The 22,524-nt window shown below is 34.5% G+C and overlaps 1 protein-coding gene across 1 annotated transcript; it reads left to right on the top strand.

Moving 5' to 3' along the window:
* Positions 1 to 76: 76 nt before the first annotated feature.
* LOC128233489 (uncharacterized) lies at positions 77 to 17,549 on the top strand. The gene is made up of 9 exons (XM_052947178.1): positions 77 to 253; positions 421 to 565; positions 5,532 to 5,695; positions 8,177 to 8,323; positions 10,385 to 10,491; positions 12,511 to 12,703; positions 13,755 to 13,796; positions 14,514 to 14,640; positions 15,686 to 17,549. The coding sequence occupies exons 1-9, from the start codon at positions 175 to 177 to the stop codon at positions 16,311 to 16,313; spliced, it is 1,632 nt and encodes a 543-aa protein (XP_052803138.1). The 5' UTR covers positions 77 to 174; the 3' UTR covers positions 16,314 to 17,549.
* Positions 17,550 to 22,524: the final 4,975 nt, after the last annotated feature.

The raw sequence follows: 22,524 nt of genomic DNA, 5'->3' as shown, positions 1-22,524 counted from the left end.
ATCTCAAGGCTTCAGCAGTCGTATATAATTGTTGAATAATAATTGTTATAAACAGGAAGTAAATATGTGAACATTATCAGTTTCTAGATACATTGGATATTAAAGTGTTAATTAAAATGTATTGGGGTCTTACAGCTCATTATATATAATTAATTGGATTTGCTGTTCAAGTTTATGCCTACAATGAAGATGGCGTGTTTTGTAGCAATTCTGATTCTGAATTCATACATTGTTGGTTCGGTTTCCTGTGAAAGTAAGATATTTCTCATAATATATTTACTTTTAAATAGAAATAGAATGTTATTGTTCTGTATGACGATGTTAAATGTTCATGCAACTTGATGTGTCTGTGAATAATTGATGTATTATATAAATATCAACCAAAAAGTTATCATCAGCTCTTTTCGTTTTTATCACTAGCTTCATGCTTCCAACTTCACGGCGGAGCTCTGAAAACAGAAGGGTTGTTGCAGGCTAATGTGAATAATGCTTGGAAAGACGTTTGCTATAAGGACGATCTAAATGAGAGAACAGTTCTCCGTGGCGTCTGCCAATCTATTGACAGGTAAGGGCACGAATTTCTCCGTTACGTCTACCAACCTATTGATAGGTACGGTCACGAACTTCTCCGAAATGTGTGCCATCTTATTTACATGTAAGGGAACGAATGTCTTGGTTACGCTTGTCAACTTTTTGACAGGAAGGGGCGCGAACTTGTTTAAGAATTTTGATTTCTGGAAATAGTGGTTCTCGGAAGACTAATACGCGTTCTCATATGTTGTTTAAACCATTAATTTATAATGATAATGTATATATGTGTATGCAAATTTTTTGATGCAGTCAAAATATCAACATATAATTTATAAAATGGAGGAGATTACAAGAAATAATTATTACTTGAAGACATATTACATACCTCAAACGATGAAATTCAGCCTGCTACAGACATATATTGTGATCAACAGAAATGATAATATTTGACGATTAAGTTTGTGAAAAACTCAAAACGACATAATAGATTTTTTTTTTCAGGGCAAGCATAAAACTTATTGTGTTTGTTTTTTTCCTTAGTCATACGACAATAAATCACAAATACTCATCGGATTAAATTGATCCCATTACATGTTGTTTTTTTAATTCCCATCGAAAAGTGAGTCAAAAAGAATTTGCACTTCAGTAAACTCTTTACAATTCTGCATTTTAAAAACCATATGATTTTAGACAAACCAAACGGAATTTACGGAACAGTATAATAGAATGGGGTTATTTAATAGCATTTCCGGAGAATCACAAAACGACCAAACAACTACAGGCACGCAATCTATTTTTAGAGACGACATTGTACTATCAAAAAATGAAGAGGCATCTTCTCTTTACGTCGGTTTACCTATTGAAAAGTTGCGACACAACTTCCTTTACCTCTGCTTACTTATTGAAAAGTTGCGACACCAACATCCTTTTATGACTGCTAACCTATTGACAAGTAAGAGCACCAACTTCTCTTTGGGTCTGCTAGCATATTGACATAGAGGGGCACCAACTTCACTTTACGTCGTCTAACCTTTTGAAAAAAAGGGAATCAACTTTTGTACGTATGCTAACATATGGACTAATAATTCCACTATCATTTCTTTACGTTGTCTAACCAATTGACAAGTATGGGAATCAACCTTTCTTGGCGTCTGCTAACATATTAATATTAACAAGTAGGTGCACAAATTTATATTTACGTCTGCAAACCAACTTAAAATATGAGACACCAATTATCTCTATGTCTGTAAAACATATTTACAAGTACGGGCACCAACTTCTCTTTACTTCTGCTTACCTATTGAAAAGTTGCGACACCAACTTCTTAACGTCTGCTTACCTATTGACAAGTAAGAGCACCAGATACTCTTTGTGTCTCCTAGCCTTATGTCATGTAGGGGCACCAACTTCTCTTTACGTAAGCTAACCTATTAAAAAGTTAGGGCACCAACTTCTCTTTACACATGCTAACCTATTAAAAAGTTAGGGCACCAACTTTTCTTTACGCATGCTAACCTATTAAAAAGTTATTTGAAAAGTAGGGGAATCAAACTTTCTTCACATATGCTAACATATTGACAAATAAGTCTACCACCATTTCTTTACGTCGTCAATTTTTTGACAAGTAGGGGAATCAACCTTTTTTGACGTATGCTAACATATTTACAAGTAGGGGCACTATCTTTTCTCTATATCTGCTAACCTGAAAAAAGGGGACAACAAATTATTTTTGCGTCTGCTAACCTATTGACAAGAAGGAGCACCAACTTCTCTTTACGTCGGCTTACCTACTGACAAGTAGGGGCACCAACTTTTGTGTTCGTCTGCTAACCTATTGAAATACTGGGGCACCAACTTCTCTTGACGTTTTCTAATCTATTGACATGCAGGGGCATCAACTTCTCTTTACGTCGCTTACATATTGACAATTTCGGCACCAATTTCTCTTAACGTCGCTAACATTTTGACATATTGCGAGACCTGCTTCTCTTTATGGCACTAACCTTTTGACAAGTTGTGGCACCAGCTTTTCTTAACTTCGTAACATTTGACAATTAATGGCACCAACTTCTCTTTTCGTCGTTAACCTTTCAACAAGTTGCAGCACCAGCTTTTCTTTACTAACCTATTGACAAGTAGCGGCACCAGCTTCTCTTATCTTCGCTAACCCTTTGACAAGTAATGGTACAAACTTCTCATTTCGCCCCTTACCTATTGACAAGATGCGGCACCAATATCTCTTAACTTCGCCTACTTATTGACAAACAGTCGCATCAATTTGTCTTTACGTCGCTAATCTATTGACAAGTTGCGGCACCAACTTCTCTTTGTGTTGGCTAACTTATTCACAAGTATGGTGCCAATTTCTCTATACGTGGCCTACTTAAGGTAAGTTGCGGCAAGGGACACCAACTTCTCATTACGTCGCTAACTTTTTGAAACGTAGGGACACCAACTTCTCTTTACGTCGCTAACTTATTGAAATGTAGGGACACCAACTTCTCTTTACGTCGCTAACCTATTGATATGTAAGGGCATCAAACTTCTCTTTACGTCGCTAACCTATTGACATGTAAGGGCATCAAACTTCTCTTTACGTCGCTAACTTATTGACAAATAAGGGCACCAACTTCACATTACGTCGCTTACCTATTGACATGTAGGGGCACTAACTAATCTTTACGCCCCTTTCATAATGCCAAGTTACGTCACCAACTTCTCTTTACATCACTAACCTATTGACAAATAAGGGGACCAATTCCTCTTCACGTCGCTAAACTATTTTCATGTAGGGACATCAACTTCTCTTTACGTCGCTAACTTTTTGACTTGTAGGGGCACCAATTTATCTTTACGTCACTTACCTATTGACATGTAGCGACACCAACTTCTCTTTTAGTCGCTAACCTATTGACTTGTAGGGGCAGCAATTTATCTTGACGTCGCTTACCTATTGACATGTAGGGACACCAACTTCTCTTTTAGTCGCTAACTTATTGACTTGTAGGGGCAACAAATTATATTTAGTCTCTTACCTATTGACATGTAGGGACACCAATTTAGCTTTACTTCGCTTACCTATTGTCATGTAGGGACACCAATTTATCTTTACTTCACTTACCTATTTTCATGTAGGGGCACCAATTGATCTTTACGTCGCTAACCTATAGTCATGTAGGGGCACCAATTGATCTTTAAGTCGCTTACCTATAGTCATGTAGGGCCACCAACATCTCTTCACGTCTCTAACATATTGACATGTTAGGACTACAACTTCTCTTTACGTCGCTAACTTATTGACAAATGAGGGCACTAACTTCTCATTACGTCCATAACTTATTGACATAGAGGGGCACCAACTTATCTCTACGTCGCTTTCATATTACCAAGTTGCAAACCAATTTCTTTTAACGTCGCTAACCGATTGACAAGTAAGGGCACCAATTCCTCTTCACGTCGCTAAACTATTTTCATGTAGGGACATCAACTTCTCTTTACGTCGCTAACTTTTTGACTTGTAGGGGCACCAATTTATCTTTACGTCACTTACCTATTGACATGTAGCGACACCAACTTCTCTTTTAGTCGCTAACCTATTGACTTGTAGGGGCAGCAATTTATCTTTACGTCGCTTACCTATTGACATGTAGGAACACCAACTTCTCTTTAAGTCGCTAACTTATTGACTTGTAGGGGCAACAAATTATATTTACGTCTCTTACCTATTGACATGTAGGGACACCAATTTAGCTTTACTTCGCTTACCTATTGTCATGTAGGGACACCAATTTATCTTTACTTCACTTACCTATTTTCATGTAGGGGCACCAATTGATCTTCACGTCGCTAACCTATAGTCATGTAGGGGCACCAATTGATCTTTAAGTCGCTTACCTATAGTCATGTAGGGCCACCAACATCTCTTCACGTCTCTAACATATTGACATGTTGGGACTACAACTTCTCTTTACGTCGCTAACTTATTGACAAATGAGGGCACTAACTTCTCATTACGTCCATAACTTATTGACATAGAGGGGCACCAACTTATCTCTACGTCGCTTTCATATTACCAAGTTGCAAACCAATTTCTTTTAACGTCGCTAACCGATTGACAAGTAAGGGCACCAACCTTCTCTTTACGTCACTTGCATATTGATAAGCAAGGCCACTAACTTCTATTGATGTCGCTAATATATTGACATGTAGGGACGTCAACTTCTCTTAACGTCGCTACCCTATTGACCGTCCGGGGCACGAACTTCTCCTTATTTCTGCCATCCTATTAATATGTTAGGGTACTCAACTTCAGCATTGCTTTGGAAATGGACAATTGCATCGTCGGCAATGTCCGTATGCGGATTAAAAGTGATACTCTCGATACCAGGGATGGGGGTTATCGTATAAGCAGTGTTATTGCATGAAACATTAAGATTAAACCAAGAGGGGTTTTGTCTCCGGTTAAAACTGACGGTCACACCAGATTGGCACCAAAAAACGTTGTTGTTTTTCTGTAACGAATCGCAGGACAATTATTTAATAAAATGTTTTACTCTTTGATATCATAATTGTAAAAAAATACCAAAATGTAGAAATATTCGGGTCGGAGACCGGGTTCGAACTGGTGTCGCCAAATTTTCAGTCCAGTGTTGTATCCACTGTGCTACAAAAACTTACCCAAACTCGTTTGAATATTAAAGCTATATACCTAACTTGGTAATATCACGTGATAACATCGACTAGCCAATCACGCATAAGAATAAATTCTACTAGGTATACATACCTAGTATTCTTTTTTAATAAAAAAAACTGCGAAAAATAAATTAATTGTAAACTATGTGGAACTTAAGTTAGTTCGTCACATCGATACCAAGTTTATGTCAGTTTTCTACAATTTTCTGTTTTATCACTATTTCATCATACGGTGTTTAGCCCCTTTAAGGAATATTTTATGATGTGCCGTATTAAAGATGAAATACTAGTATGTAAAAATGTTTCAGCAATGCTGTCAAAGCGGTCATAATGAAAGAGCCATTACATTATGGGATCAAAACAGGTGAAGGTGGCCTGATGATGGAGAACCTAACTTGCCAAGCCACAATAGACGAAACTGATACTTGTCAAAAATTGAAAGTATGCTGCCAGCTTTTAAACAAATCAATCGGTATGTTTGTTCAAAGAGGAATGCTAGTTGTAGTACACTATAAATAATAACATACGGCTAGGAATATTCCCAGACTCATTTAAAGAGGCTAAGGTCTTGCTTATATATAAATCTTCTGGTCGCAATGATCCAAATAATTATAGACCTTTTTCTATCCTTCCTACTCTGTCAAAGGTTTTTGGACGGCACTTGGCAGATCAAATCAATTTTCTTTAAAAATACGAATATCATACATGAATTTCAATCTGGGTTTCGAGAAAATCATTCTTGTCACACAGCGTTGATAAGAATAATTGATGATTGGATTGATGGAATTGACAATGGAAACCATGTAGGTGCTCTCTTTCTTGATTTACGAAAGGCTTTTGATCTAGTAGATCACCAAATACTTTTACATAAATTGAAATTATACAATTTCAGTGATAAGTCCATTCAACTGATAACTTCGTATTTAAAAGATAGACACCAAATTGTAAAGTTTGGGGATTCCCAATCTTCACGAAGATGTATAAAGTCTGGAGTTCCTCAAGGATCCATTTTTGCTCCTTTTCTTTTTTCTTATATGTATTAATGACATTACCTTTGAAATAGAAAATTCCTTGATTGACTTATATGCTGATGATACTACACTATATGCAAAAAGTTCAAATACGCAAGAAATCGAACGTACGTTGCCAATAAATTTAGTTATAATATCGGAGTGGTGCAAAATAAACAACATGGCAATACATCCACTGAAAACGAATTGCATGTTGTTGGGTTCAAATGCAAAGTTCATTTTACATCATCAATTGCAAAAACCGTTGTAAGAATTGTACGCATAATTCTATGACTATTGTTTTCACATTATATACATCTTGAGTAAGGTGTTAAATACATGTGTGACTGTCCTACTTACTCAGTTAATAAATTTTAATGATACGGTTTGTTTACCTTTAGTTACAAATGGATGTGTTGTTCGGCATTTATGTTATAATTAATGTATTATATTTATGTTTCTTTATGTTTTCGTGTAACATTTTAATACGTACCCTTTTGAAATGACATAAATTTATGCTTACATTCTTAACATTTATGTGTTTGTGTGTGTGTATGTTCTTTCAGAAGGCCACATTGTAAATAAGTCGTGTGTTATGTATGTTTATAATATGATGCCTATGTCTTAATGTGTTACCATCTTTAAATAAAGTTATTATTATTATAAGTAGTAGTAGTAGTAGTAGTAGTAGTAGTAGTGGTAGTGGTAGTGGTAGTGGTAGTGGTAGTGGTAGTAGTAGTAGTAGTAGTTGTAGTAGTAGTAGTAGTAGTAGTAGTAGTAGTAGTAGTAGTAGTAGTAGTAGTAGTATTACAGCTATTCACTCTCTTAAGGATGAACCCTGATTATATGTTAGGGTCGTATTGTTTTATTAAATCTTTAAAAGAAACTAAATAAAATCAATCATCGATATTTTGTTAGTTCGTGGGAAATGTGAATAAAATGAAAGCTTTACAGTTTTACTGGTGCATTAAGAATTAAGTTTAGCAAAAGTTGAGTATTATTCACAAGTGATCAACCCCATTTGATTTGTATATATTATATTCATTAACAAATTTGCTTCGTGGGCAGCATTTTAGTTCAACATGTCAGTCCAAAAGATTTTACTATACGGAGAGTATTTGAAAGCTAAGAAAATACTTGCAGACACATCGAAGCTACACGACGGATATAAATTAATACATAATTAAATCAAATTCTACAGTGACACAGAGGTGGCATACGTGTTATTTTTATCCCGTTAAAACGACTAACTGATCTAACGACGTAGCCATTGTAGGTTTTTAAAAAAGAGATACTTAGTCGTTTTAACGAGTATCGTTAGTCCTTTTGAGGAATTGCTCAGTGATACGCAAGTCTTTTGAACGAGCTACGTACGTTTTTTTTTAACTTTATTGAACCAAAACCTACGGTGGCATAGGAGTGTCATAAGTGTTATTGTCCATCTCGTTTAAACGACTTACATATCTAACGAGGTAAGTAGATTGTTTATTCGAGATACTACATCCTTTTAACGAGCTATTACGTCCTTTTAACGAGTTGCTAAGTCGTTTTAACAAGATAAGTAAGTGGCTTAAACTAAATGCTAATTTGTTTTAACGAGTTAGTAAGTCGTTGAACGAGTGTGTAAGTCGCTTTTATCGAGTAACTAATACTTGTTTACGAGATAATTAAGAAAAACACACCTATGTCACCCCTATGCCGCCTTAGAAAGCTGACACATCCATTCGGAAATACCAAGTAATTACAGAGTGGAAGCAAAATAAGGAAACTAATAAAATTCAAATACACTAAAATCGACTTTTCTCATTTTCAAATATATTCTGCTCTCATTCATGTAGGCAAATAGTTGCTTGGATGTATATATTTGGAAGAAAATCTTATTCTGAATAATATAACCACTTTTATTGATATATTTTTCATAAATATACCTTTCTACATTTTAGGCAAACAACTAAGTTCATGCAGTTCAAATTGGCTGGAGACAAAATACTGCTACCCATTCATTGGCAAAGTTGTTGGAATCCGCAGTTTCTCGAAGTACAATGAAATTCAGAATGTTCGAAGAGCTTGGACCAGTTCGGCATTTAAAGGTTGATCGCGTATTCAAAAATATTCAATTGCCAATTTTATTTAAATTCAATAACTAAAGAATGAAATGCTTGCTGTTTCCGTGGGAGCACGCTGTTACTAAAAATATCAATGATTTTATACATTTAAATATATTAAATAGACACAGCCTTCTAATGCTAACAGATAAGCATTTAATTCATCTGAGATCAACATACGGTTATGAAAACCACTGCAACCGGATTTAAAAATCGATACAAATTCAAAATAAGAAAAGTTTAAAAATGACCTAAACACCTGGCGTTCATACGATTGAGTAAGTTATGTGCCATAATACCCATTTTTATATATGTTCCGAATAATTTAACTGTGATTTTATAAAGGGTGACATGACTAAAACATTTGTGTACACATTCTAGTAAATTACCAGCAATTTTTTATAAATTTGTACGTAGAACATGAAACAAACTTGTAACCTTACCAAACTGAGTCGTTACAGAGGACACTAGAATTGCCATTTATCAATTTAAATGGGAAATAAATTATGTTAAACGGTCACTTGTAGCAATACAAGCAATGACTGATTACATTTATCTGGTGATCCTCATTTATTTCAACGCTCCTGGGTAAGTTCTTAAATCGAAACAGTACCTAAATATGTAACACCCATTATAAAAGCGTTTTGTTTTTCCGATCGCGAATGGTTTATTCACGATTTTAATCAATAAAGACGCTTGCCTTAGATGCAAGATTCAAAGAACACAATACTCCGGTATATATTTCAAATGGTGTTATCATTGAAAGTTGTTCATGTTAAAATGTTCATGCTTGCCATAATCACAACATACCGGTACAGTCTGTATTTTTTTTACTTAAATTGTCAAATGACAAAAAAAAACTGAAAATAAAATGAATTATTAATTTACAAAAACAAAATATGTAGCAATAATTTCAAAAGGAAACATAAAAATAAATAAGGAATTTGTCCTGTTCCATATTGAGGTACCCGAGGACAAAAATGGCAGTCCTTGACTGTGCAGTAAACAAAGTACTTTTCAGGCAGATTGGTAGTATCTTGAAAAATAAATATTTTAGTTGTGGTGCAAGTCTAACTAAAAATATTTTTAAAAAATGCCGAAAGTGTTCCAATTTATGTACGCATCCAATATACCTCAACGTGTTTATGCAAAATAACAACCTCTCATGTATTATATTATAGAAATACAGTCGGTCGTCATCCAGAGTATTTGCTAAACCCATAAGTTGGATGTAAAGGTCAATTTTAACCTGTTTTTTATACGCATGTAATAGAGGGGAAACTTGTAACAAGATAGGAACGTGTGATTTTATTCACTAAATTAAAGTGCTTTTAAAATTGTTTGACTGATAATTTTTTACAAGTTGAATTTAAATATAATATATTACCAATATGTGGACTATTAGAAACATGTTGAATAAGTAGCGTTAGTTATATTTGCTAAGGCGTCTGGCAAAATAAGCTACCATGGCATGATATGAAGTAATCTTGGAATAAGTAATATCAGTTTGAAGTAGCCTTTAATATATAGGTATTTTACTGAAGACTCCATTTTCATCAAAATTCAAAAGTAATTTGTATGCGGTCAGTATATCAACAGATTTATTTAATGCGATAATATATAATATATAATATAATACATTTATACTTGTGACAAATTTCAAGTTTGCACTAATTACTTGAATCTGGCTGTACTGACTTGAACACACACGTTGTATTATGTTAATTTGAAGTATAACAGTTCTTTAAAAACGCTGGATTTGAATCGCAGGAGTTCCACGAAACTCTTACCAGTTGTCTTGAAATAATAAATGGTTATTCTCTGCTAGAAAATCCAAAGTATGAAAACGGCCGTGTTGGTTTGACTGGAACTGCTCATTGGGACCAATGGTAGTTGCCCTCGGATATAGCTATCAAACTCTTTCTTTTCCAGGCTAAAGCGCTATTATATTTGAAGGAGTGTTCCACCCCTATTTCGAAGGCACCCATAAATATGTTTTTAGCAAAAGAAGTTGAAGATTTAGTACTAATTTGTTATTTGTTTAAGATTCGTGCGACGACGATACAAATTATTCCGCTAACATGGCGAAAGAGTTGAACAAATGCTTGCAGAATATCAATGTTAACTCAGACAAAACATACGCCGTGGTAAAGGTGAGTTGTCTTTGTAAAGTATTGTGTGTTAACCATGGCTAGATAAGAAACACGACTGAAACGAAATTTACATGGTAGAGTGTATGACCTATCAAACCATATATAAAGGATTTCGATTGAAAATCGGCTATAAAATGTTTCTATTAATCAAATAATTTTCACCGCAAGTATTAGCGGTCGTAGTTTCATTTCTACCTATTGTGCTTGTCCATGTAGTTTACATTGTATTATTTTTTAACTTATGTCAAAGTGAATATAAAATGGTTTATGTGTCTTTGCACTAAACTAGATATCAACCGAGTCCGTAATCTGTTCCGTATATGCAACAGTGGATACTTTATTTTAAACACCGAAAACCCTTTGTGTCTTTTGCAAAAGAAGTATCTAGATTTTCAAGCTATTTTTGCAACATCACTGTTTATGCACGAAGTAATACAATAACATTTTCCAAAACATGCAGTTTTATGTCAAGACAAAGACTTCCAATTGTTAGACTAATATATAAACCATCGCAAGGTAATCTGGGTAAAACAGAAAAAATCTAGTAATGTAAAACATATATCTAGTATCTATAAAAGCCTATAGCCAATTCCAAGCTATATGTACTTGAAGTATAAAACAAACAGTTTCGCTCAGATACAGTGGCGAAATATAGGTTGATGCCAAAAATATGAAAAATAACCTTCATTTTTACTGTACCCAAATTGTTATTTTTTCGATTATTAAAGTCAACTGAGTTCAAAACTGTATCTGTCAAGTTAACCCTACCAGTATAGTGTGCCCCTTTAACAACAAGAACATTAAATAATGAATATATTTATATAGAGTTCAGCATTAACATCTATGAGCAACTTCCCATAGTATAAAATATCAAAAACTACAATAGAGAAGGAAATGCAATTCAACACATATGATATTAAGCATGGATAATTGTGTGTATTTTTTTTCTTTTTCGATGCATGTTTATATACAATGTACGTTAATATAAGATGTTGACTGTTTACATTTAGTAGTTGAATAATTTTTTACATACTTGGCCTATTTATACAAAACGAAGAGATATGCTCTCTTCTTAAGTCACTATACAGATTACATGCAATCATAAAATGATATTCATCATCTCACTCATCATAATGCAAAGTTCACAGTTTTAGTATCATTTATGTCAATGTCTAAAATTCTGTCATGTATTACATTGTTACACTTTTACCATTTACATATCATATCTAAATAATTATCTCCTTCTCACTAACTCTTCTTAAATTTTATAAAATATATCATCACATACATTCCATGGATTAAGGAATTTTATGGGGGCTTATACGAAACAATTTACCAGTCCTCATCCAAATTGAAGAAAGTTTTATCTAATTTAACATATCAAATAGTCAATATGATAAAATATTAATAATAAAAAACGCAACTTGTCCATTATATAAATAATTACTACCCCGCTTGGTTTTAACGCAAATTTTGATAGTGTCGTATGAAAAGGATTACTATTACCATTTAATTAAATAATGCCCTTATTAGACGTCCACGTTTTATATTATCAAATAATATCAGTTTGCGTAATAAAATTTGTAAAATCTCATTTGCTTCGTTTAGCTTTTGTTAGCCCTTCACCTTTCCACGATAGGAACCTCATTTCCTTCGCATTCCTGTCCTAAGTCTGTGCAGTCTTCCGGTGCGTTGTATTACTGTCCCTAGGCGTAAGCTGGTCGTACCGGAAGTACACTCGTTTACGCGGTTGCCTGGCCTTCATGTTTACTCCCATGAGACCCTTACGTTTATCTAGGACCTCCTTCGGTAAGAGGGGGCTTACCCCGATCGGAGATCCGCGCAGCTTGGGACACGCGCATCGAAATTCCTCTTTGTCTTATTAATTAACAGTAACAGCAGATTCAATGTCAGCAGCTCCTTCGGTTGTAACATAATACCGGGAAAAAAGGTATTTGACTTTTTAAAAAAGGAAAATACTCATAGCTTTGTACTTTACTTACTTGTTATTTTTTTAAGAACAATACCAGTACATGCCATTGGAGGACACAAAGAAAATGTACAGTTCGAAGGCGAACCTTCCAGTTACTCGAGGAAAAACCCGCGAGTATGGATGGCCTATATTGTGTAACAGTGGAAGTACATAATGGGACCAGTAACTTCTCGATAGCAAACTGTTTCTCGTATCTGCCTGCAGTTTGCTTGGACGTAGGTAATGAACGCAAGGCGCAATATGGTTCTACATAATTTATATCATAAAAATGGGATTGTAACGAATATTCGTAATTCTGTACGAATCGCGTCCCTTATTTGTTACGTAAAATTCTCTATACGTTTTCGTTGTTTCTCTTAATGAAATGGCGTTCGTATTTTGTTAGAGTATCCGAGTATTACGAATCAGTTATCGGAATTCGAAATATATATTGGAAAAAAACGCAAATTAGATGTCTTTGATATTAACTTCAATTTTCAAATATCACCCCGTTTTAGTCGAATGGGGAATTAACATTGTTTTGTTTATCGGGTTTTAGTGTTGTGGCACTATTATATGATACACTATTGGATTTGGTTTGTGGTCACCAAGCCGAACAAGTTGGATTTCTCCGGGTCCTCCGGTTTCCCCCACAACACAAGACCACACTTTCGCGTAAAATCGTTCCAACGAGAGTGATAAATATAATGTTGTTATAACTTGTTTCGTAACCGTTGTAAAATAAATATGTTTAGACTATCGGATTTATAGAGAAGTGTTGTATAATAATTAATTATGGGCGGTATGTATTAAAGGTTCCTTTTATCAACGAGCGCAAACCTAATACAACATGTTTGATATAAACATGGTATAATTGTAGAAATTCATTTTGTTAAGAAATTACAATCTTCTGAAAATGATACTAAAATAATATCGTACGAAACGAAACTTGATGGTCGTTGCTATGCCTCGGTTGTTGTCCGTCAAATAAACGCACTGTAGTCAATTGTATAAATCGGGATAAGTTATCCACAAGTAAGCTTTGGCTAATTTAAACATAAAAGACATTTGGGCAAAAGTAATTGGATATCATTTAAACTAACGTTGACCAAACCTAAGAAATAACCAGTTTTATTCAACTGGCTACTGAATGTCAAACTACAAAATTCAACATGTCTAAGCAGCTGAATTATATTTTCAACACAACTCTTCATGCTAAAAAAATGTATGTTTGCAACGATATATATAGAAAACATGTTCGAATTATACCAAAAACTGTTTTCGTTTTCAGAAAACCACCCAGAACGTTCTACCGTAATAACGGATTCAATAAGTAAGTCCCACTTTTTGCGATTATAAACAAGGTATTTCTTTTGAGCGAGCTAATAACTTTAAACGAGAACTATATCCGCGCGTAGGGGATAATGGTGTACCATGTTTCGATTCAAATAAAAAATATAGTTGTTATTTTCCTGTAGTCTAAGAATGGTGATATTATACATATAGGATCCAAAAACAGGATTGTTCTGTCAAATTACTGTATTTTCTACTACAGATGGTTAAACTGGTATTTATCACAAATACAAGTACATCTAAAATGAGCATTGAATTTGACAAATTAGAAACCTTAGAAAGCTTTCAAACAGGTTCAAATGCAAGGTATAACAGTACTAGAAATTTCCCAGAATTGAAAAGTTAGCAAAATGGTGCTTTTTCGGAAACACATCATAGTTGATATTTTGTTCTAACGATGTAAAATATCATTCGACTCTAGATAAATCCGACTGGAAATGAAATATACTCCAAACGAGAACATCCGCAAAATCTAAATGCATCTGAATTACAAAAATACATGCTAAATTTAGTTTCGATAATCAATCAATAACAGGTGGATCCATGTGAACGACACTAGCAACAACTAAAGCAGTTTTATATTTTATAATCCCTTAAGTATGCTATTTGATTGATCGCATATTTCAACAAAGCAATATATCATTGGTGTCAGATTGGTAATACTATAGAATAAGTATAAAATCATATTACTTTTCAGAGAACTCCCGGAGCTCGTCATCTTCACCGAATGAAGAAAAAAGTGTTTGGGCAAAAGATTTTATTTTAGCTCTTGTATCATTCTTCGTTTTCATCATTATTATACTGATGGCGTACTATCTATACAGGTATGGCAAAAGCAAGATGCAAAATTTAATTGTTTGTCACAAAATGCTTTAAAGCGTGTTTATATGATCCGAACGATCGTTTATAACAACAGTGTACGTTTGAATACAATTATTAAGGTCTCATATGTACACACACTGCTGTTTACAAATAAACATAGCATTTCGAGAATTTGAACGACCGTGGCTTTTAGTTCGGTGAACAAATGGTAAGACATATAACCATCTCGATCGACTACCCATATCAAAAGAAACTGACAGCAGTCAGCAGCGATTTGCATATACTTTGACGTATGATAGAGAACTAACTACCCAAGCGGTGGGCTTAACCCCCGAAAAGCATTCATGCAAGTTCAATTTGCATTGATTTTACATAAACCAACCAATTAAATCGAAGCTTTACATCACGTACACAATGACGGCACGGCTACACTCACATCTCCTGGAAGTACTGTATCTTGTTTGGCGGTTCAAAGAGACAAATTATCTTCATTATAGAACCTATTTGTGGAAGTGATTATATTAACTGAATTATAATTTTCAAAATTTCATTTAAAGTTTATTTAAAAACAGAAGTAAGCTTTCAGGTCCATTTTTGTAGTTTTTAAGTCCCATCCATGTTGACAGCATAAACTTTGGTAACATTTAAAAGCGTATCTGATTTAATCAGATTTTTATCTGATTGTAAAGCCTAATGATTACTTGTATTGGCTATAAGTCACGAAAACATTGATCAAGTTAGTGCAATTTGGAGTTTTGCTCTTTATTATTAGTGAAATCGGAAGTTAATAATTTTTAAGGTTGTTATATTTATTTTGACAGACAACAACATTTTACATAATTGTACATCGGGTACTTGAACACCTTAGTTGGTAAGAGGCCTCATTCTAGTCAGAAATCTATTGTACATCAATTCAAGTTCAAAGGACTATTTGAACAGAGTTACTTCTTCGTTTCATTTATTTTGTACTAAGCTGTTAGTTGTCCATTTTGTTTTTTCGTTTTGGCTTATCCATGTTGACATTTTAATGACAATTCAAAATTTCAGGAAGTCTAGAAAAAGATTGATTGAGCGCCAAAGACCGATTGCCGTCCAAAATGACACCTACGGTCGCGGAGGGGTTATTAATGAAAGTACAGAGGAAACGAACAATCTTATTAATGACTGTGACCTCACTGACTTTAAACCAGAACTACCAGCCAGAGGTCAAAACAATCAGATATTGGTACTTGATGATTATAGCATGCCTCCTGACTCAATCCCTCAGAAGACGGAAACCGATGAGTATTTTGTTACATATGACGATCCCATTCGATCTTTGGTTAAGCAGCACAATGAAGCTGACCAAACACGGCGATATGATATCAACCATCTAAGCGAAACTAGAGTTGAATCTTTTAAAAAGAGATTTCCAGATGATAAAGGTATGTTCTCTTCTACTTACACGGATAAATCTAGTCTTGATTTGAACGAAACTAATGTTGAACTTAATCGTGTTCAGTCTTCAGAGACATTGACATCGAACAAAACTGTGCGATATAAACAGTTCAGTCTTGAAATGAAAAGACATTCGTATATATCGAAAGAGACAACTCTTTTAAAATCTGAATTTTCTGAGAAGAAAATCGCTTCAGAACCAAGCATTAATATTCGTTCGGTTAACAATTTGTGCTGACCGGAGCAAGCAAAAGTTGCGAAAGTGACGAAAGATCACCAAAAAACATCGCGGCGGAACTAACCAAAACCAGCGGTTCTCTCGATTGAGTTGCAATACAAAACAGAGTGTCTGTCGATTCGTCAAATGGAAACACCGACTGCAAATCTAAACGTCCGGCTAAGCTTTCAAAGCATAGTGAACATAGTGACGATTATGAAGATACTTTGAATGTAAATCATGAACAATTTTTCGCAGATGCGAAACCAAAAGAGCAACTATTTGATAACCATGTGTGTATAGACTGTCTGAATCAAGACAATTTAAAGAAAGTTGGTATCAGGATAATACCAAAGGAAACTGCAGACTCTTCGTATAATTTCTTCAATATTCCGAAGAGGTTCTCGGACTCCGCACTCTAGCTCTTTATTAATACCGCAGGTCTTAAAAAATCTCAATGCTCTAAATTTTCTTCAAATTCAGGCGGTATGGCGGATGAAAAAGACGAAAACCTTAGGAAGAGCAGCTCTAAAGACGAACTTAAAAGAATTCACAAAAAGCAGCGAGCGAACGAAGAAAGGGCCAATTTTAAATGTCCGAGAAAATGTTCTCTGTGTCACGCGGATTCTTATGACATATTAGGTGCGTTTTCAAAGAACAACGACACTAGCCATTTTGAAAATGTTTTTCATAAATTAGCGGATGTGAAGAAATGGACCCAAAACATGTAAAGTGTAGACATGGACGACACAAATCGACTTAGTTCTCAATACTTGCAACAAATGTGTTCTGCGCAACGAGGGAATCCCTGCGGTATTATTAGGAAGTTCTTTAATGACAAATGACGTTTTATGGATTGTTAACATGTAGCATTCGTAGGAATGGTAATTTTCTGGTGGGTAATACATTAACAATATCTGAGCACGTTGGGTAATAAGCCGTGATGGACAAGACGTATACATAAAATTCTAGATAACAAATATCCATTACAAATCAAACTTGTACTTGTTTGACTATTGGTTTATCTTATTTTTATTAAAATGTCTTCCAATGTAGACCTGTGCAAAAACATAGCGGCATCAACGATAAGAAGAAGCTACTAGACAACATGCGTCATTCCTTTTTAACATCTCGCACATTTTAAGTACATATCGCAGATTCTTTCAAATGTTTACAAATAAGTTTTCAAATTAAACCACAGCCAAGGCCAAATAAATCTAGACACACATTTTTAATTGTTCATTGTATGTGAAATAAAAAGGGACAATTGTTGGCCACTAGTGATACCTGCGATACAAGTGTCCTATTTAACTGAATGTCGGATAAACAAGATCTGCATTAACATTTATTTTTAAATACGCAAATACGTTATGCCAAGGGAATTGATAATTCAGAATTTAAACCATATTGGGAAAGTGTTTGCCAGCACCTGTAGATACACGCAAATATAAGGGTATTGTATCTCCGATTATTCATCCTGCAGGCTTGGTTTCTTCAGAAAGTTCCTCATAAAAACAGAAGTTGAAGGGTTTACAATAATATACCGATAAAGTAGCTGTTTAATAACTGAACGGGAAAAGCAACACCATTGCGAACGAAGCTTCGGGAAAATTCATTAAAATGTATTTAACAGTCTCGACAAAATGGGGAAAGCATTTACCAACCTTTAGAATAATGAAAAAAGTAACGGCGCTAACGAAACAGCCAACAGCGAGCATCCAGATGGTAACTCGTACTCGCTCCCATGTCCCGATCCCAATAGACACGTGCAAAACAACCTTCGAGAGTACCCGGATACTCGCTAGGTACACCTTTGCACAAGTAGCTTGTGTGTAAACTGAAAAGATGCCGCTGAACATGAAGCCAATAACAAAGGAAGGAAATACTGTGACCAACACGTATGGTTGTTTCAGTTATTATTATTGTGTAATTTGGGATGGATTTAAAGAATCAAATATATCGATACGAGACTGCCCTAAACGACTTCAATAAGACAAACGTTCTGAACAAGTTTAATGTATACTTAATGTCTAGACAAATGATAGAAAAATCTAGATTGTTGATTTTTTTTTCTCCAAATTGACCTATATTTTTTTTAAAAGGCACATTCTTATTCCCGATCTATTGTCAAACAGTTAACACTCTGGCCAAGTTCTGCAGCTGTTGTGATCAATACAAGTTTCAAGTATTTGTTATCTACATTGTAAGACCTACTTCTGATCGGACATAATACAAAATAAAACATAGATCTTAGAAAAATAACATTTGAATGAAGTTCAATGGCACTGAGTAAATGTGTGTCCTCAAATATCTAAATAAAGTAAGGTTTATATTACCTATTGAACGGGCTTGTGAACATGAACTTTATTCGAACTTGATCTAGATTTCATCAAGACAAAACTTATGTTAAAAGAACAATTGTCCTCTTCAAAAAGTTGATTTTATATTTGACGTACGGTAATCTACCTGTAGGTCGGAGATTCCCGCATTAAAGCTGGACCTAGAGGTAATGAAGTAGAACATTCGCAACAAGTTTGATGACTAGTAGGCTTAATGTAGTGTTAAAAGGTTAATGTGTTGGGATCAGACAAAGGACAATTTGTTATCACAATCGCTCACTATGAGCAATTAACACAAAAATGAACACATCCAAATCACAACAATAGTGCATAAGTATAGAGGCTTAGCGGTGTACAATGAGGTAATTTCGCCACCACATACTAAGTCATAAGAACAAGTAAGGAGCAAGTCTTGGTCACGGCATAACTTACTCGTTTGAGCAATGAATTAAATCGTGGCCACGATAAGAAAAAATATCCCACATGTTACCTTTATGCCACCGTACATAAGCCTTATTTTGTTGTTCAGTAAGTAAAAAATGTAAACCGTGATGATTTACTAGATATTACTGACATGCAACTGTTTTCATTTCAAACTAGTTAAGCATATACGTCCAGTATGAAAAAGGTATCCGTACTTTAAGAAAATGATAGGACTTGGATATGATTCACTTGTGATACCTGGCCATTCCTAAATTTATTCGGCAAGTTCTTCGCTTAAAACATTTTTATAAATGCTGTCACTAGAGGTACTATTTTGATATTTACCTTGAAGTACCTAAAATGTAAGAACGATCCAATGTGTATCTATAATGCCGAAGGTGGTAAATCCAACAGTGTATCCAAGTGCCAGAAACATGAAGCAGCCTGTCCGTTCCATGAAACGAAAACCAGTACAGATGTGAAAATGACGTTATAGTCTAGACCATATAGGTATTTGAATGCATATTTTGTCCAGAGCATTGTTGGTATATTTGTGTTAGGGGATGTCTGAAGTTAGTCAACCAATACCTTTCAACGAATGAATACAGCCGGGACATCAGTGCCAACTACTTAAAGGTACGACAAATATCTCCCAAATAAATTCAAGGATTAAAAGTATGTGCTCATTTAGTCTCATAATGAATAATCATTTTACAAACCAAAATTACAAACATTTATTTTGGAAAAATAACGCTAATCAATATGCTATCGAGAATTCTTCGAGCTGCCCTGAACAGGGTTAACTGTGCTTGTTGGAGGTTGGATAAACAATGATTGTGTTAAAGAGCGTACACTGACTTTGTTTAAGTTAAGTAATAGTCCAAACTGGCTATTTATCAAACTTGGTCATCTAGCTGATACAAGTTATATAAGGAAAGTTATATTAATAGTGTAAAAGGGTTTAATTTAGCAATCCTCTGGTCTTATTTCTGGAGTGAATCCTAAGATATGGCAGTTTATTGACATTGTTCGCGTTTTTGCCAATAATAATTGTGGCCAAGTAAAAATGCGTTAGTGAAAGTGGAAAAAATGACAGCGTAACACCACGAACGACAACGACGGCGCTTAAATATATGTCTGTCACTCTATGCAGGTAACATAACAAATGATGTAAGGGAAGGAGAAAAGATCGATGTTCAGTGTATTTGAAACATTGGTTTATTATTTAATTCATAGTTTTTGCAAGTACACAGCTATTCATGACACACATATAACATGTAATATAAATAGATTTGAACTAACAGCTCATCAAATTGCCCTTCATATTATTATTTGTTTATTTCGCCACTTTTCAACTCATTAATACACACTTTTGCAAACGAATTAAGGCTTACCATTCATCTAGCTATTACTAAATACAGTTGAGTTCAAGATAATATATCAAAAAAACTAAAGAATAACATAAATAGTCCAGTTTGACTACTTCCATACATCACCCCACTTATACATTAACATAAACAGGACAGTTACATGGACAGCAAAAATAACATTATAATGCGGACTGCTGGGGTGAGGTAAAATGTTGACTCATTTTATGTCTTTCTTATTAATTTATCATTATTTGACACACTTTAATGAACACAGATTTTAAATTGAATTCTAGCAAATACCATATTTTTTATATTTTCCTGTGATTTTTCTTATTTATACAGACTTTACATGTTATAGAATATTCGTATTTTTACATAACAAATTCTCAGTAATTTTGCAATATTCAATTAGACTTGTATATGATGGCACATAACACTTGCGCTTAAAGAGTTTTTCTGAATCATATACATGTATTATAAAGTCGACATATATTCAGCCCGAACGGAGAAACTGAATGAAATTGACATTGCTTTAGAGCAAGCATTAAGCCCGAACAGATAAAAATCTAATCAGTTGGCATTGCTTTAAAGCAAGCAATCAGTCCGAACAGATTAAAATTTAATCAGTTGACATTGCTTTCAAGCAAACATTAAGGGACAGAAACGTGTATATTTTCCATTACCTTTATCTGGCCGAGTTACTGCCCATTTATATTTACTGCTTAAATCCCAATGTACATAGGTATTTAATTTGCTGGTTTGGGTTGTTACGGCTATTTGTTGCGCCGTATGTAGATTTCTCCATAAGTGAAATCCGAGTGTTTGTTCAACTTTACAGTTTATTTAAATTCACGATAAAATGTTGCTGTTTGTTTAACGTATTGGACATACTGTTTAGTACTAATTAAATTCGTCAACCAGACCAAACGACAAGGTAAAGTAATTGTAGACATGCATGTAAAGTTTCTGACTTGATAAGGTCATAAGAGTTAACAGTTTAAACAAACGAAAACAGTATGTTCAGATATCTATTTCTAAACAACTTTGACCTTTCTTATCGATCGACCCTATTTCAAATTTCAATTAGAATATTGCAAATTTGATCACAGATTCGATCTAGATCAGTTTATGTAAGCAGACGGGGGAGCAAGAACGTGACCCTTTCGCCTTTTGTCCGTTTGGTGTCGCCGGTAAAATACTGTGCACAGGAAATGCTTTCTTCTACGACGAGGCGCGAATCTATCTAGATTCACTTTTTTGTCATTTTCGTCCCCGGTTGCCAGACTGTTTGTCAAAGGAGATGTCAGTGCTTACCAGGCCGTGAGAAAAAGTCATTGTGAATATATCTTACGAAGGAATAATAAAAAAAGACTTTGTGATCTAAGGGACAATGTCTTCATTGTACTGCAGACTTGATGGTTTTCTTTGGAATTTGTTTTAATGTTGTTTACATGTAAATGTTTATATACTGAGAAATACATAAAATGGCAAACAGTTTAAGTTTATAGTTTAGAAAGTTTATTTAATCAAAGCTACTAGGAAGCTGTCGGGCGTTATCTGTTTGTATAAAGACAATATTTTGCTCGTGTTCCTGTTTTATATCCTTATTGTAATAACATGTATTGCGCAAGCTTTTAAGATCAAAATGAGCAGATAATATGTTCTCTTAAATGTTGATATCTGGTAATTTCTGCAAGAAGTAGTTATTTCGCCTTAAATGATATCACTAAAAAGCGTAATCAACATTTATTAATATATGTTCATACTTAATTATTGTGTTATATGTATGTGATGTATGTGACCTATGTGTTTCTCGTTCGTTTATCGTGCGTGTGTGTCTCATGTGTGTCGTGTGTATCTTGTGTGCTTCTTGTGTGTGTCTCGTGTGCATCTGGTGTGTGTCTCGTGTGTTCCGTGTTAGTCGTTCGTGTGTCTCTCGTGAAATTGTTGTTTGCCTTTGAAAGTGGTGAGTCTGAACAGTCTTATGTCAACGTGTTTGGCAACCGTCACTTTGGTTTCAATGGTATTATTAATTATTATCGAAATTGAACAAACGAATGGACACTTTGACTAGTATGCGTAAAGTTAAGAGAACGAGAT

The sequence above is a fragment of the Mya arenaria genome, chromosome 5, assembly GCF_026914265.1.
Source record: "Mya arenaria isolate MELC-2E11 chromosome 5, ASM2691426v1".
Taxonomy (NCBI): Eukaryota; Metazoa; Mollusca; class Bivalvia; order Myida; family Myidae; genus Mya; species Mya arenaria.
Note: the sequence above shows the minus strand (reverse complement) of the source record. Positions and strands in the feature narration are given on the sequence as shown.